Source organism: Glandiceps talaboti, chromosome 12 (assembly GCF_964340395.1).
Source record: "Glandiceps talaboti chromosome 12, keGlaTala1.1, whole genome shotgun sequence".
Taxonomy (NCBI): Eukaryota; Metazoa; Hemichordata; class Enteropneusta; family Spengelidae; genus Glandiceps; species Glandiceps talaboti.
The window spans coordinates 20492600-20508528 of record NC_135560.1 but is presented as its reverse complement, the minus strand read 5'-3'; the positions used below and the strand labels follow the sequence as shown (position 1 = coordinate 20508528).

General features: G+C 34.6%; 1 protein-coding gene across 1 annotated transcript; it reads left to right on the top strand.

Moving 5' to 3' along the window:
- Positions 1–716: 716 nt before the first annotated feature.
- Positions 717–13696, top strand: LOC144443792 (aldehyde dehydrogenase, mitochondrial-like). The gene is made up of 13 exons (XM_078133338.1): positions 717–833; positions 3636–3740; positions 4237–4377; positions 5034–5160; positions 5627–5817; positions 7733–7846; positions 8782–8887; positions 9107–9291; positions 10021–10185; positions 10947–11104; positions 11539–11613; positions 12101–12140; positions 13072–13696. The coding sequence occupies exons 1-13, from the start codon at positions 792–794 to the stop codon at positions 13099–13101; spliced, it is 1479 nt and encodes a 492-aa protein (XP_077989464.1). The 5' UTR covers positions 717–791; the 3' UTR covers positions 13102–13696.
- Positions 13697–15929: the final 2233 nt, after the last annotated feature.

Below are 15929 nucleotides of genomic sequence, written 5' to 3'. Positions count from 1 at the left end.
TTGTGGTGCAATATAACTTATTTTGTGTGTTATATTGATCAATTCACTCATTGAGTTTTAAAACTATCTCTTTTTCTTTCCCTGGTTACTTTGCTCTCAGCTATATCTCAGACCACTAGCAGTCTGAGGCTGTATGTAATTCTCTTTTCTTTATTGACTAAATAAAAACGCCTTGTCTATTCTACTCATCTTATGTAAATTAAAACATTCCTAATCTTATAATTGGCGAGAGATCACTTACATTAACAGTTTGCTGTATCTCTCATCTGCTGGGAGATTATCACACTGGACAAACATTCAATCATGCATAAACTAGTAAGGTTTTTACCAATCACTATAAAAAAACATATGATAGATATGTTTTTTATAGTGATGGGTACAAAAAACATATCTAGTATACCCCCATGAGTATCTGTTTATTTGCTGGTTTATTTAATTATTTTATTTGTCCCTATACTTGTCGTTCGTTTGCGTGTTCATTTGTCATTTATTTGATAGTTTATTTATTTGTTTGTTTTGTTTTGTTTGTCACACGGTTCCTGGGTCCCCTGTGTATTAACCCACCCCCACCCCGTTATTTCTGTCCTGTCCCATGGATCCCTATCCCAAAATACATGTTCCAGACAACACTGCCACCAACTTCAAATTCACAGACATATTACCTATGTAGGAACCCCTAACTTAGCGTCAATTCTATAGGAAATTAAACTACAGAGTCTATAAATTATATAAAGTTTGATGATAGAAAGACAAAGAGGGTCTTTGTTGCATGAAGCTTGCCTGAACTGAACATGTCGAAGCCTATACCAACTCCGGAGATCAAGTACACTCAGGTACGTACATTTAAAATACATGCACCGTACGAGATGGCATGGTACCTTGTAGTCTTGCTGCTAGACGTTCGGGCTTTCTGCCGATACGATAAACTAGCGAAGTTCGCAGTGAGGGATGTTCCATTCTCGATTGCGATGTTCTGTCATATGTCGTATTGTATCGGAAGAACATCCGAGGTCTAGCAGCTAGACTAGTGTGCGCTAGTCTTGCTTCTAGACGTTCGGGTTTCCTTCGATACTATAGTATAAGCGAACGAAGTTCGCAGTGATGGCTTGCCCGAACGATGTTCGGTCGTGTGTCGTATTTTATCGGAAGAACATCCGAGGTCTAGCAGATAGATTAAGTGTGCGCTAGACTGTCGACTGTTCCCCCTGGAACGGCCATGGGTACCATCACCCACGATATTTCCCGTCCCTGAATGTTTCACCAACAAATAAATCACACAGAACTCTTCAAACACTTCCATTCTACTTTAAAACACATAACCATGTTGAAGGTCATTCAAGGTCAATGTAAGGTACTGGAGAATCAACACTGAATAGTATCAGTACAACAGTTATGTACTTGAAGAAAAGTACACACTTCTATTAACCCTGGAGTAATTATACTGACAGTATAATTACTCCGCCAAGTACTGACAGTATAATTACTCCATTGAACTGACAGTATAATTAACTCCAAGTACTAACTGATAGTTTTAGATGATGGAAGAATTAATTCAATAATAGAATCATTGTCTGAAAAGAGAAATGTATGGCAGCTCTTGGAACACAAATACGTATGAAAAGTGTGAATATAGCCGCAAAACTGGAGAGGAAAAGAACGATGCAGAATTAGAAATATTTTGTTTTTTCAACAAACTGATCTGTCAGTTCAATGGAATGGAAGCAAAGATGAATGAATACATATAGAAAAAGTAGAAAGAGATCGTATTAACAACTACATGAAATGATGGTTACTAATTCAAAATTGATGGAAGAAAATGCAGAGTTGAAAATTACAAGCAACACATCATGGCAGAAATGCCTCGGTAAAACCAAACTACGGATAACCCGAGTTCATCAATAGGCAAGTCGGGTTGTTGACAATCTCTAAATCTGTTCGCAATGTCAACTGTAATAGGATTATAAAAGTTGTAACAGCTGATAACGTCCCTTGACTCAAACAATTCACTCCTTAAAAGTAACCTTGCACTCGGAACTACAGTTTTTCTTGTTCCATAGTTAGTTAAATAATTTTTTGAAAAATTAAGTGGCGGAGTAACACACTCACTAGTACTTGCACACATTCGGTCGATAGCATTTCAGTCTTGACCTAGTACCTGTACCAGCGAAGACTCAGGCTTATCAGATGTAATTACAAAAAGCAAACACATAGTTATGGTAATGAGCTGATAAGGATTGATAAGAAAGTGCAAGAATTGCACTTGGCTGGTAAAGGCGATGTTCCCCTCAAGTTGATCAGCCACTTGAGAGTATTGGAACTTGGAGAAATATGAATCGTTAGATGCAATAATTAAGGGAATGGACACCGGGTTTTGACCAGTCAAGAAATCCTCTAAATCAACACAAAGCAACTTTCAAGAATTAGGTGAAGAAGAAAATCTATCTGAACCTTCAATGTATTCTGACCTTCTTGCATCAGAGTGTGATGATCATGACAGAGTGGATATCCAGGGAAATAAACCACTATACTTGGAGTTTCATCCTATGAACAAAGTAATCAAGTACCTAGCTCTGTTCAATAAACAAAGAAAGTGGTAAAGAAAGGTGGTGATAAATTATAATATTCTTCTTATGGGAGACTCACTAATAAAGCACATAGATGGTAGAAAGCTATCACGGCCAAATGTCATCAAAGTCTGTACATCAGCTATAGCTGATGCCTTTCAACACATCAACAATACAACATTAAAGACCACGAACAAGATGATACTTCATGTTGGAAGCAATGATGTTGTCAATAATGAAGATATTAAGAAAATTGCTGACAACATTGTACACTTAGTAAAACAAACTAAAGCTGCTACAATTCCTACTAGCTCAGTCATTATATCGGGTATATAACCAAGAGGACACCGTGTAATAAATCAGAGAATCAAAGATGTGTGAAGGCACAGATTAACCATACTACTGGATACAGATGTGGTGACAGATAGTAACAATAATGATATCAACAGCAGCAATGCTTCAATGGAAAATCCTGGGTATTCATTGATGTATCATACACCTATGCCTGGCTGGTACCAACGTGGAATGCAACCACCACCACCACAATTTGTGCCCTGAATGCCTAATATGTTCAACAAGTAGTGAATCCTTCCCAATCTGATTAAAATCCGATGTGGTGAAAGCGTCTAGATGTCCTTATTTACCTCTATTTCCATCGTTTTGTGTTGTTTGTTTTCATACTGAGTGATCGCCACCTTCCCACATCTGAACCGGTGTAATCTACAATCCTGTTTGAATCTCACGCTTTTGAATAGCCAATCATGATGAGCGTTACGTTGGCAGCGATCACTTGGAACAAAACAAACGTCACAACACGATGAAAATAAGGACATCTAGCCACTTTCACCACATCGGATTTTCCTTCCTAACCATATACCTGTCCACCCCTGGGGTTATAGTGGTGTAATCTACCACATGCAACAACATTTATTTAGTTTAGTATCTATGTTCTATCTTAATTTTTGACAATTGATAAACATGATTTCTAATAATAGTAAAATCTCCTTTATCAAACACTGTTGGTGTGTTAACAGTTATGAATAACAAATGAACTTTATTTCACACAATTAGATATTCATCAATAATGAGTTTGTGAACTCAGTGAGTGGAAAGACATTCCCAACTTTCAATCCTTCAACTGGAGAGAAAATATGTGATGTACAGGAAGGAGATAAGGTGAGTCCTGTGTCATATCCACTATTTTGTCGCAACTCTTATGTCAAACTAACATGGATGGATAAAAACTTGGATGTTAATCATGATGAAATGCACTGTTTCATTCGATGTCACTTATCGGTACACATTAACATTGATCTAAACTTAGGTGGAAGTGATATACATGCCTGGCAGGCAACTTCCTTTCTAAATTCTATGTATTGTTGACTTCCTTTTTTATTATATTTGTATAACAATGCAAACACGTTGACAATAGGTTACTAGGAAGAACATCACTTTTGCCTAAGTTCAGATTCATAAAATATCTGGCTTGAAAATTGAAAGTGAATGAAACCAACCTATTGTACCTTGTTTAAATCCAAGTTTTTTTAATAACACACCTACCAAGGCCCACAATCAGAAGAAGACTACACACTTAAAGATAAATGGATGTAGCCTAATTGTAGTATATTCATGATAGTTGTATTAATATAGATATAATGACTAATACTTTCAGGCTGATGTGGACTTGGCAGTGAAAGCAGCCAGGGAAGCTTTCAAACCAGGATCACCATGGCATTCTATGGATGCATCAGCCAGAGGACGACTACTATACAAACTTGCTGATTTGGTAGAGAGAGACAAAGACTACATAACTGTAAGTCAACTGAAGTAAGATAATGGTCAAATAAAATAAGTCAATTTACATATCAAAACCATAACACACAATTGCTAGTGTCGCCCCACCAGTGTATATGCGTGTGTAGGAGGGGGGAACACATCACACACATGTTTGGTAGAGCTGTGTTGAGCCCAGATCCCAAACAAAATAAATAATCCCTCATTTTCATCCAACAGATAGATAGTGATAGATGTGAGATGGGATTGGTTCTGTTCCAGACCAGAACATCTTCTACAGTAAATGTACACGATCAGCATCTTTGAAAGTCTACATCCCTATATATTCTAGATCAATTTCCGAAAAACACACCCTGAGTGCCCCCACCCACACCCACCACCACCACCTTTGCTTTGGTACTTGCTGGGGAGTCCGGACATTACTTTGGGTGTGCATATGAAAAGTTGTTCAAATGAAACTGATCACACCACAAGTGTGTGATTTGGGTTTTCACATTGTTACTTTTCTTTAAAATACTAAAGAAAGATAACTTACACTCTAACTTGCAATGTAAAATGCTATTAACGTATTACAAATTTCCAAATGTATTTGGACGAATAAAGATTATTATTAAATTGATAATGTGCCATTGTTTTACTACTAGCAAAGGTTGACAATGTTAATTTTACTTCAAGGCCCTTGAGAGTTTGGACAATGGCATGCCATACTATGATGCTGCAGGGACAACAGATGAATTCATTGCTGTAATACGTTACTATGCAGGATTTGCTGACAAAATTCATGGAAAAACCATCCCAGTAGGTGAGGCCCTACTTCACAATGATTACTTACTTACATCCATACCATAACAATATTATCCAGTGTGGGCTTCATACATCCATATATCATTATGTGCATCATATATCTATAGTATCGAACTTTATTATTATGATAGCATTATGGTTTGATACATCCATACTATAGCAACATTTTAACATAATGGTTTGATACATATCCATACCATGGCAATATTAAACATTATGGGCTTGATACATCCATACATAGCAACATTGTAACATTATAGCAACAATATAACATAATGTGCCTAATATATCCATACCATCACAACATTGGAACATAATGGCTTGATACATCCATACCATAGCAACATTATATTATGGGCTAGTTATCAGTTATTCATCCCTCTGCCCTCCGTCCATCTGTGCGTCTGTCCAGGTGTGTCCACCTGTATCATTTCATGTTTTCATCTTTACTTTTACCTTTCTAGATGGACATTTTTTCACTTACACACGGCATGAGCCAATTGGTGTATGTGGTCAAATAATCCCATGGAATTTCCCAATGGAAATGGTATGTTGGAAGATTGGTCCGGCATTAGCATGTGGAAATACAGTGGTTATGAAACCATCAGAAGAAACACCACTGACAGCATTGTATACTGCAGCATTAATCAAGGAGGTGAATGTTTTAGACACATTACATTTCATAAACTGAATTGAATTGAATTGAATTGAAATTTATTCCCCACAAGAAATAAACATACAGGAAAAAAAATGATAACATCCAAAAGGAAAACGATTTCAAGTTGTGGGTGAGAGACTAGAAAATAGTTTTCGGAAAACTAATCGAGTCTAGCCACGAGTCGAATTGCATATCATAAAAAATGAACATGCTATTCTGTATGTGATGTTACACAAAGGTCATCATGGCACAGTAGTTGTGCATATGTGAAGTTACAGTTAGTCATTTTGTCTATGTGAAATTACAGTCATTTGTCTAGTATGTGAAATTACAGTCATTTGTCTCGTATGTGAAATTAGTCATTTGTCTAGTATGTGAAATTACAGTCATTTGTCTAGTATGTGAAATTACAGCCATTTGTCGCGTATGTGAAATTACAGTCATTTGTCTAGTATGTGAAATTGGTCTTTTGTCTAGTTTATCAAATTACAGTCATTTGTCTAGTATGTGAAATTACAGTCATTTGTCTAGTATGTGAAATTACAGTCAATTGTCTAGTATGTGAAATTACAGTCAATTGTCTAGTATGTGAAAGTACAGTCATTTGTCTAGTATGTGAAATTAGTCTTTTGTCTAGTTTATCAAATAAGTCATTTGTCTAGTATGTGAAATTACAGTCATTTGTCTAGTATGTGAAATTACAGTCATTTGTCTAGTATGTGAAATTAGTCATTTGTCTAGTATGTGAAATTAGTCTTTTGTCTAGTTTATCAAATTAGTCATTTGTCTAGTATGTGAAATTACAGTCATTTGTCTAGTATGTGAAATTACAGTCATTTGTCTAGTATGTGAAATTAGTCATTTGTCTAGTATGTGAAATTACAGTCATTTGTCTAGTATGTGAAAGTACAGTCATTTGTCTAGTATGTGAAATTAGTCTTTTGTCTAGTTTATCAAATTACAGTCATTTGTCTAGTATGTGAAATTACAGTCATTTGTCTAGTATGTGAAATTAGTCATTTGTCTAGTATGTGAAATTACAGCCATTTGTCTAGTTTATCAAATTACAGTCATTTGTCTATAGATGTGAAATTACAACTATTTGTCTATAGATGTGAAATTACATTTGTCTAGTATGTGAAAGTACAGTCATTTGTCTAGTATGTGAAATTAGTCTTTTGTCTAGTTTATCAAATAAGTCATTTGTCTAGTATGTGAAATTAGTCATTTGTCTAGTATGTGAAATTACAGTCATTTGTCTAGTATGTGAAATTAGTCATTTGTCTAGTATGTGAAATTAGTCTTTTGTCTAGTTTATCAAATTAGTCATTTGTCTAGTATGTGAAATTACAGTCATTTGTCTAGTATGTGAAATTACAGTCATTTGTCTAGTATGTGAAATTAGTCATTTGTCTAGTATGTGAAATTACAGTCATTTGTCTAGTATGTGAAAGTACAGTCATTTGTCTAGTATGTGAAATTAGTCTTTTGTCTAGTTTATCAAATTACAGTCATTTGTCTAGTATGTGAAATTACAGTCATTTGTCTAGTATGTGAAATTACAGTCATTTGTCTAGTATGTGAAATTACAGCCATTTGTCTAGTTTATCAAATTACAGTCATTTGTCTAGTATGTGAAATTACAGTCATTTGTCTAGTATGTGAAATTACATTTGTCTAGTATGTGAAATTACATCCATTTGTCTAGTTTATCAAATTACAGTCATTTGTCTATAGATGTGAAATTACAATTATTTGTCTATAGATGTGAAATTACATTTGTCTAGTATGTGAAATTATGGTCATTTGTCTATAGATGTGAAATTACCAGTCATCATTTGTGTTACATTTCACTGACATCAATAGACTTGCTGTTTATGTGTCTGTATTGATTTATGTTTTCTGTTCATAGGCTGGTTTCCCTCCAGGAGTCGTTAACATCATACCTGGGTATGGTCCAACAGCAGGAGCTGCTATCTCAGAACATATGGACATTGATAAAGTAGCATTTACAGGATCTGTACAGGTATATAGTATTATCGGATAAATGACTTCAATTAGTCCACTTTACTTTAAATCTGCACTTTGTGTACCAATAATTGGATCGAACAGCAAACTAGTTGTATTCTCTAAAACTTATTAAAATACTTGATTTAGACATTGTGTATGTTGATTAGAGGTCTATTTTATCCATAAGTAGTAAAATAACGGGTTGAATTTATGATCGTATTGAGGGGTACTGAGTTTAGGTTGTGAACACAAAAATCAATTTGAATGGATTTATTGTACAATACGTTTATCCACAGGTGATTTAATACTGTTCAGAGTGTACCATATTACAAGTGCAGCTTTACAAATGCACTGTTTATGTTTACATCAGAGATTGTGTTTATCTGATTAAATTTTATCAACATGAGACATAAAGTTTTGAACCAGTGTGCCAATGTAATATGTCATGGAATGATAATTATTAGATGTGTTTATTTATTTTACTGGACTATGGTATCATTAATGTAAAGAAAAGAAATCTGTTACTGGTTTTGTGAAATTAGTAGCGTTTTGGGGACTATATTCATGAAAATGTTGGCTTGATACACATTGGAAGTGTTTGAGACATTGACACAGGATTGAAAATGAGCTCTTCAACTCAATGGGAAAATAAAAGATGTCAAGTTGCTTGAAAACAAGACGACATACGCCTAAAATTCTTTTTTGTATTTTAAAAGGACAAGAACTTAAAAGGAATTAAGCTTCAATATGTCAAAGTTTAGAGATATTTGATTTTTAGTGACATTTGTCTCCAAGGCACAATTCTCCCCCGATAGGCAAAGTCGACCAATGATGATGTAAATTTACCCAATATTAAAGGGAATGAGTTCATGGAACATCAAATATTCCATCAATCAATAGTACTAATACTTAAGTTCTGTAACAAGTTCTATCTTCTGTATATTTGGTTAGGTCGGTAAACTTGTGAAAGCAGCATCAGCAAAGAGCAATTTAAAACGTGTCACATTGGAACTTGGTGGCAAGAGTCCATGTATAGTATTTGCAGATACTGCTGACTGTAAGTATTATTATTACTGTAGCTTAATATTTAGAAATGACTGAAGATTATGAGTACATACATGTATTCATTAGATGTACAAAATTACTAATATTGTGTTCAAAATCTGATTGTTAATTTAATAGCTGGTTCAGTTATGAATTATATGTTTGAGGATCTTTATTCTACATTTAAGCAATTTTATCTGTAAGTATAAGCTTGTACTGTTTATACTTGCAGTGGATGAAGCTGTACTGGTTGCCCATGATGCATTATTCTTTAACATGGGTCAGTGTTGCTGTGCTGGGTCACGTACGTTTGTACAGGAAGACATTTATGATGAGTTCGTGAAAAAAAGTGTAGAACGAGCCAAGAATCGTTCTGTTGGAAATGCACTGGACACCAATAAGGAATCAGGCCCACAGGTACAACTGCAATATAAGCCAGCTTTCAGTTTAATATCATGATAGACATAATATTTGCAATATGTTGTTAGATTTTACAGGACATTGATTAATTACACTAACTGCAGTAGGGCAGATTTCTGATTTTAAAAAATTCACAAGGATGCCACATCCTCGTTTCTAACTTCCAGTGTTTGTTATCTTGTGTACAACATGTCTACACGACTATAAGGCAACGCTGTCACCAGCTTATGTGTAAACTACCACATTGAACAACAATTAGTTTTAGTTTGTGTCTATCTTAATTTCTGCAGTAATAATTACATTTTAGGAAATAAATTATGGACCCTGAATGAACAGTCATTGACAACTACTTTATCTTACACTGTTACTTGTGTTCAAGAAATACATCAACCAATTTATGATAACATAAGATTAAGCGAATGAGTCTGGCTCCAATAAGATGCATCAACATATTTTATCTTTCCTACAATGACATTCATTCAACACAATTCCAGCAGTATGTGGTTCTTATAATTCTGTTAGCAGCATTACCCATTCAAGCTATAGAATATCTGTCACGCTAATTAAGTAAAATTCACACATCTATCAATTTTACCTCTATTTCATTGTCATGGCTGTTTACTAATTACTAGTAAGTAGCAGCAAGTGAAACTTTTGTTTAGTATGTCACTGCATACAATTTATAATGGTCAGTTCTCATTCTAAATTCTTCTTCCCATTTGATAGATAAACAAAAAACAGTTTGAGAAAATCATGGGTCTGATAGAGAGTGGAAAGGCTGAAGGTGCAAAATTAGAATGTGGAGGCAACCGTATAGGAGATAAAGGTTACTATATTGAGCCAACTGTGTTTTCGGATGTCAAAGATGAAATGAGAGTTGCTAAAGAGGAGGTAGGTGCTATTTAATTAATCCTCATTCTGCCTTGGGGCATTTGTTGGCAATACTATAAAGTGCAAGTTGGGAGAAAGAAAATAAAATCATGGTGAATTTGAAAAAAGTGGTTAGTGTCAGATGTTAGGTGAAAATCTAATCCTTCACATAAATATAAACACTGTACATGTACTTTAATTCCAAAGGGGTGACTATTAGAATGGGCTCCATCCCATGCATTCATTTGTTTCAAACCTGACACAAAGGTGACAGATATCATATGACATATGCGAATCACTGTTTTGCGACGTATGCAAATCTGACCGAATGGTGGCCATATTTGTAATCAAAACTCAATATTTACTGCATAATGTTGGTTTTATATAGCACTTTCGCATTCTGTGCTCAAAGTGCTTTACAATTATTACCCCTGACATGGATCTATAGTGGCACAACAGCCCTTTATACTTTCTCAACTCTACGGGGAGCATACAATCCATTGCAGCCTTTATAAGTGCATGGGATTAAAGCATTCAAAGTGCAACCTCTATCCTACCAGGTCCCCAATTATACAGATAGGTTGACTGAGGCACAGTCGTGGTTCACATCTTGCCTAAGGACTTTATAGCCATTCAGAGACCAAGAGTAGCAACAGGGCTCGAACCTGCAAGATGCAGATTCCAAGCTGGGCACTCTAACCAATCAACCAGCATCATTACAAATGAATCTAAATGGTTGTCAATTCATACAGTGTGTTCAATATCATGTATATTTTTTTCAGATTTTCGGTCCAGTGCAGCTTATTTTCAAATTTAAAACAGTTGAAGAAGTGATTGAAAGAGCGAATGATAGTCAGTATGGATTAGCCGCTGCTGTGTTCACCAAAGACATTGATAAAGCTTTATATATATCCAATGTTCTACAGGCAGGCACAGTTTGGTGAGTTCAATACAAAAATGAATACTATTCTCATTTCATATCATTTTGTAGATGTACAATATAATATAACTCAACCAACCCATTAGATGAAAGTTATTGTTTTATTTTATTATGATAAAAATAGTATTGCCTTATACCTATCCGGTAATTAGTATTTTGTCTGGTTGGGCCAGAACAATTAATAAACTGTTTAATGGAGCCAATCTACCACATGATATTTAGGTAACATACTTCAATTCAGTTGGGTTTTTTGACATACACCCTTACGTGGTTGCAGACATCAATGATTGCTGCTTGAGATTATATTTGAGATTATATGATATAAAATTTATATATAATTTTATACCTTCAGTGTCAATACGTATAATAAAATAGGTACCTGAGCTTCGTTTGAAGGTTATAAGATGTTAAAATGTCTGTTTTTGTCCCTTTAGGGTGAATACATATAATGCAATGGGTGCCAATACTCCATTTGGGGGTTATAAGATGTCCGGTAATGGACGTGAGCTGTAAGTATACAAATAGACCTTCCCACCACCTATTCAATTTACTCTTCAAAGAGAAAGCATGTAGCACTGAAATTGAACAGCCATTTGATCAGTTAAATGCATATTGTTAAGATACACTGGACGGTAATTCATTTCATTTCATTTTTTATATGCATAATGTTCAGATATACTTGAAAGGCATTCACACAATTATAATTTCAATTGGTTATATGGATATGCATAATGTTCAGATACACTTGAAGGGCATTCACACAATTGCCATTTTAATTTATCAGATGGATATACATCTGTCCAGACACACTTGTAGGGTATTCACCATTGCTAATTCAATTTGTTATATGGATATGCACAATGTCCAGATACACTAAGGCATTCACCATTGCCATTTATCATGACAATAAAATGCTAAAAGTTATGAGCAAATGTAAATTCATGATGTTGTATGGATGACTCCCTGACTATAATTTCATTGTGTTAATATTTTCAGAGGTGAATATGGTTTAGAAGAATATACAGAGGTTAAGACTGTAAGTATAATGTGTCTTTGTATAGTAAGATTTATCGTACAACTCTCGGTTCGTTTAACTGTTTTAACAGATCACTTTTGGGCTAATGTCTCTTATTTTGCCATTGCAATCACTGATGGTTGCCTGAAAGTGTATAATTAATATTATAATTAATTTATAATTCGAATTCAACAAGTTTTAGTTTTAGAAGAGAGGACTATAGTACAGTGTGATTCGTCAGTAATATGTAATTTCTCAAACATGCAATATACGATTTCTTTCAAACCTGGCACAAAGGTGACATGTCATAATGGGGCATATGCACATCACTTCGTTTGCGACATAAGTAGAACTTAAAACATCAAAACATAGAGACTCCATTCAAGTGTCTAACCCCATATTATCTGGTACAAGCTTTCTTTTAGGACTTTGAACATGATCTTCAGGGTCAGTTAGCAAAATCAAGCTATTTCTTGCATATCACAGACACTTTGTAGTATTTATTAGCCCCAATTTGGCACCACCTGGAGGGTTCCATCCCTGCATCTGTCCATTCGTGAGTGTGTTCACTTCATATCTCTTGTATGTGCCAATTTCAACCAAACCTGGCACAAAGGTAAAATACTATGTGAGACATATGCATGTCACTTTGTTTCACAACCAAACCAAATATGGCAGAATGGCGGCCATATTTGTTGTAAAATTTCACAATTTGCATCATAACTTTAGAGATGTCATATGTAGTGATTCCATTCAAGTGCCTACATGCACAGACTCGGTATCAAACTACATGTAACATATGTTGATTATGTAAGATCCTCATAGATTGTGCACAAATGTTTGATTAACAGTGTGCCTTATGAAATAGAATTATATAACTTTCTGGACACTGTCTTGATGTTTCATCAACATCAGTTTGTTTGTTACAAATCTGAGTATTTTTTGTCCACAGGTGACCATCAAAATACCACAGAAGTGTTAGACATAGAATGTAAGTGTCAGGCGGATATATTTCATGTACCCATCACCATCCAATGAAGAGAGTTGAATGTATTTACAGCTAAAACAAGGAGCTTTGCACGAAGACGGATTAAAATGTACAATGTCTAGTTATTTGTGTTTCAATAATTTTCAGTGAATATATTTTGATTGTCTGCTCAGTAAATAATCAAAACCGAGCTTTTGATGAAAAAATATCCCAGTTGCAGTTAGTGCATTCATTCTCATTACAATTCTGATGGTTGTACTTCAATCTGCTGTTACATAAGCGTTCCATGTGAAAAGTATTCTTAAGAAGTTAACAAACTACAAATTACAGTGTATAAAAGGATCTATGGTATAATTAAGTTAAAATGTTTGGGACTTTGAACATTTGATTTAATTTTCTGGGTTTTAATTTCACTGTCTAGAGTCAGTAGCAATGAATGTAAGCTAGACATACTTAGGTTTTCATTTCACTCAATGCCTTATTAGAATTCACATTGTTGTCAATCTGTAGCAATAATGGAGGTACGAGGGAAGAATGTTCATTGTTTTAGGTTGTAATTAAACAATTTTGGGGAGATTACAATAAACATATGCTCGATATATTCACATGTGTCTGAATTCATTTTCTTGCGCATAAGTTAGTCATGAATTAATGCACACTGTCTTGAGTCGATAGCAATGTCTGTGTCTAGACTCATTGAACAGGTTTATGTATTTGAAACAATGCATGAAATTTCAAGGTCACATCTGTCATTGGGTTGATTACTTTGAGTTAACAGATTCATGATAAGGCAAAATGAAAAAAAAATTGTTTGTTTCTGATAAGATGACATCAGCAAATAGGGTAAGTCGGTCCGAATTTTGTTTTATTTTACTTCAAATTCTTTTTATATTACTTCTACCCAAAGATTAGACACTCGTCGGTCACAATGCTTTCGTGAGAGTTTGATGAGATTCAAAAGAAGTAAATGAAAACAATTATAAGTTAAGTAGATGAACATGTTATGTAGACTACTGTTATAGTCTAAAAAGTCCTGGTTGAGGTTATTAGGCATGAAGGTGGACATGGAAATAGAGGTAAATTGTTACCATTTTACCTGTTTGCATACATTTTTTGTTTGGGGGGGGGAGCTTAGACTAGGATTGGTTGGGTTATCTGCAACACAGTTTTTTTATATGGCCTGACAGAACATACTGTTACAGTTTAATTAGATATCATTTCCCAATTTTTTTTTTTTCAGCCAAGACAAATACAAGTGAACTAAGAGGCCCTGTCACTACAAGTCGATAGAGGACTTGTGACAACCCTTAGGTCACAAGTATTTTCCAGCTAAATTAAGAAAAATTATTGGGGAATAATATAATTATACCACTGCCAGTAATATAAAAAAGAATAGGGGAAAGTGATACGAATTTTGAGCCTTTTGACTCATATTTCAAACACAACAGAACCAATGATGTAGACATGTGTTGTCATGATATAGACGTGAGTTGTCCTGATGTAAAACGACCATTGTATATATTCTATATTTTTTCGTTGAACCTAGCTCATACATGGTATAATCTACTATATTGTATATGTATAGTACTATATGAGAATATAATGTAGACTATATATAGGAAGGAATATTTTCATCAAAGCTAAATATTACCCTGGTAGTCGAGCCTTCGGTTTACTAACTTAAAGATAAACAGAAACTAAAACTGTTGTCTGGACGATGGTCTAAGTGTAGTCTCAGTAGGGAGGCATCTCTGAAAACTGGTTTATTTAGAGTTCCATGAACTTACTTACAGTGCTGTTTTGGGACTTCCAATATTTACTCTATGTTGGTCACAGGGTGATTGGAATCATACAACAGAGGAACCGCTACCACCCACTTGTGTAATCTACCACATTGAAGAACAATAGATTTAGTTTGTGTCTAGTTAAAACCAAAGGATGGAATACCAGTGTCATGAACTTGCACTCACTGTGTAAGAGATGAAAAAACTAGTATGGTTAATGTTTAATTTCAGTTTATTTTGAACTTCAATCAATATGGCAATATTGTCATGCCATATTGCATTGTCATGTTAATATCAGGGTTTATGTGTTATTTAAAGTCCACCAGGTGGTACATTTGATCTGATGGAGGTTGTCATAGCAACCATCTGAATAATGTCCCAAAATAACTTGGGGTAAAAATCATGACAGTAAAGATAGCTCAATATGTTGAGTACTTTTGAAATTAAAGATTTTTTCCAAAAGGTCACGTGTTTGTACCTAATTTGCACATCACAAAATGTATCAACATTTCATGAATGTTTCTTTGTCTACACATCACTAAGAATATCCCACAAAATTTCAAATAAATCTGCCTCGTAGTTGTTCAGTACAACTGAACTGATAAGGTTCAGTAGTGGTATAGGCATGGTGTGGTGTCTGTCAGTCTGTGAAACTTACGAAACTTAAACACTGTGAATAGTTTGTCTCCATAAACATATTTTTCACTCAACATTCGAAAATATCACATATTGTTATCATAATACATGAAATACTACGAATTGTTAAAACAAAAGTGTCTGTCACTCAAATGATGAAAGTGTCTATCAAACTTGAAATGAGTAAAACTTCACAACTATATTAAAAGAAGAAATGAGAATTAACCTTGTGACACTTGTACTACAGGAAATCGGTTATTTATGTATGCTTGTATCAGTAATCTTGAATCCTGAAATCGTCATGACCACTTATCACTTTATTCTTTTGTCCTGGGTTCTGACGTCATCACAATTGCGTAGTCCTAACTTTGTGAGTACACCCCAGTCTATAGTAAATAACTA

Bases quoted from the DNA above. Each gene is read 5' to 3' on its own strand.
- LOC144443792 (XM_078133338.1), top strand. From the start codon at position 792: ATGTCGAAGCCTATACCAACTCCGGAGATCAAGTACACTCAG. The intron at 7,847-8,781 runs GTATATAGTATT...ATATTTGGTTAG, and splicing joins CATTTACAGGATCTGTACAG to GTCGGTAAACTTGTGAAAGC. The intron at 8,888-9,106 runs GTAAGTATTATT...TTATACTTGCAG, and splicing joins ATTTGCAGATACTGCTGACT to TGGATGAAGCTGTACTGGTT.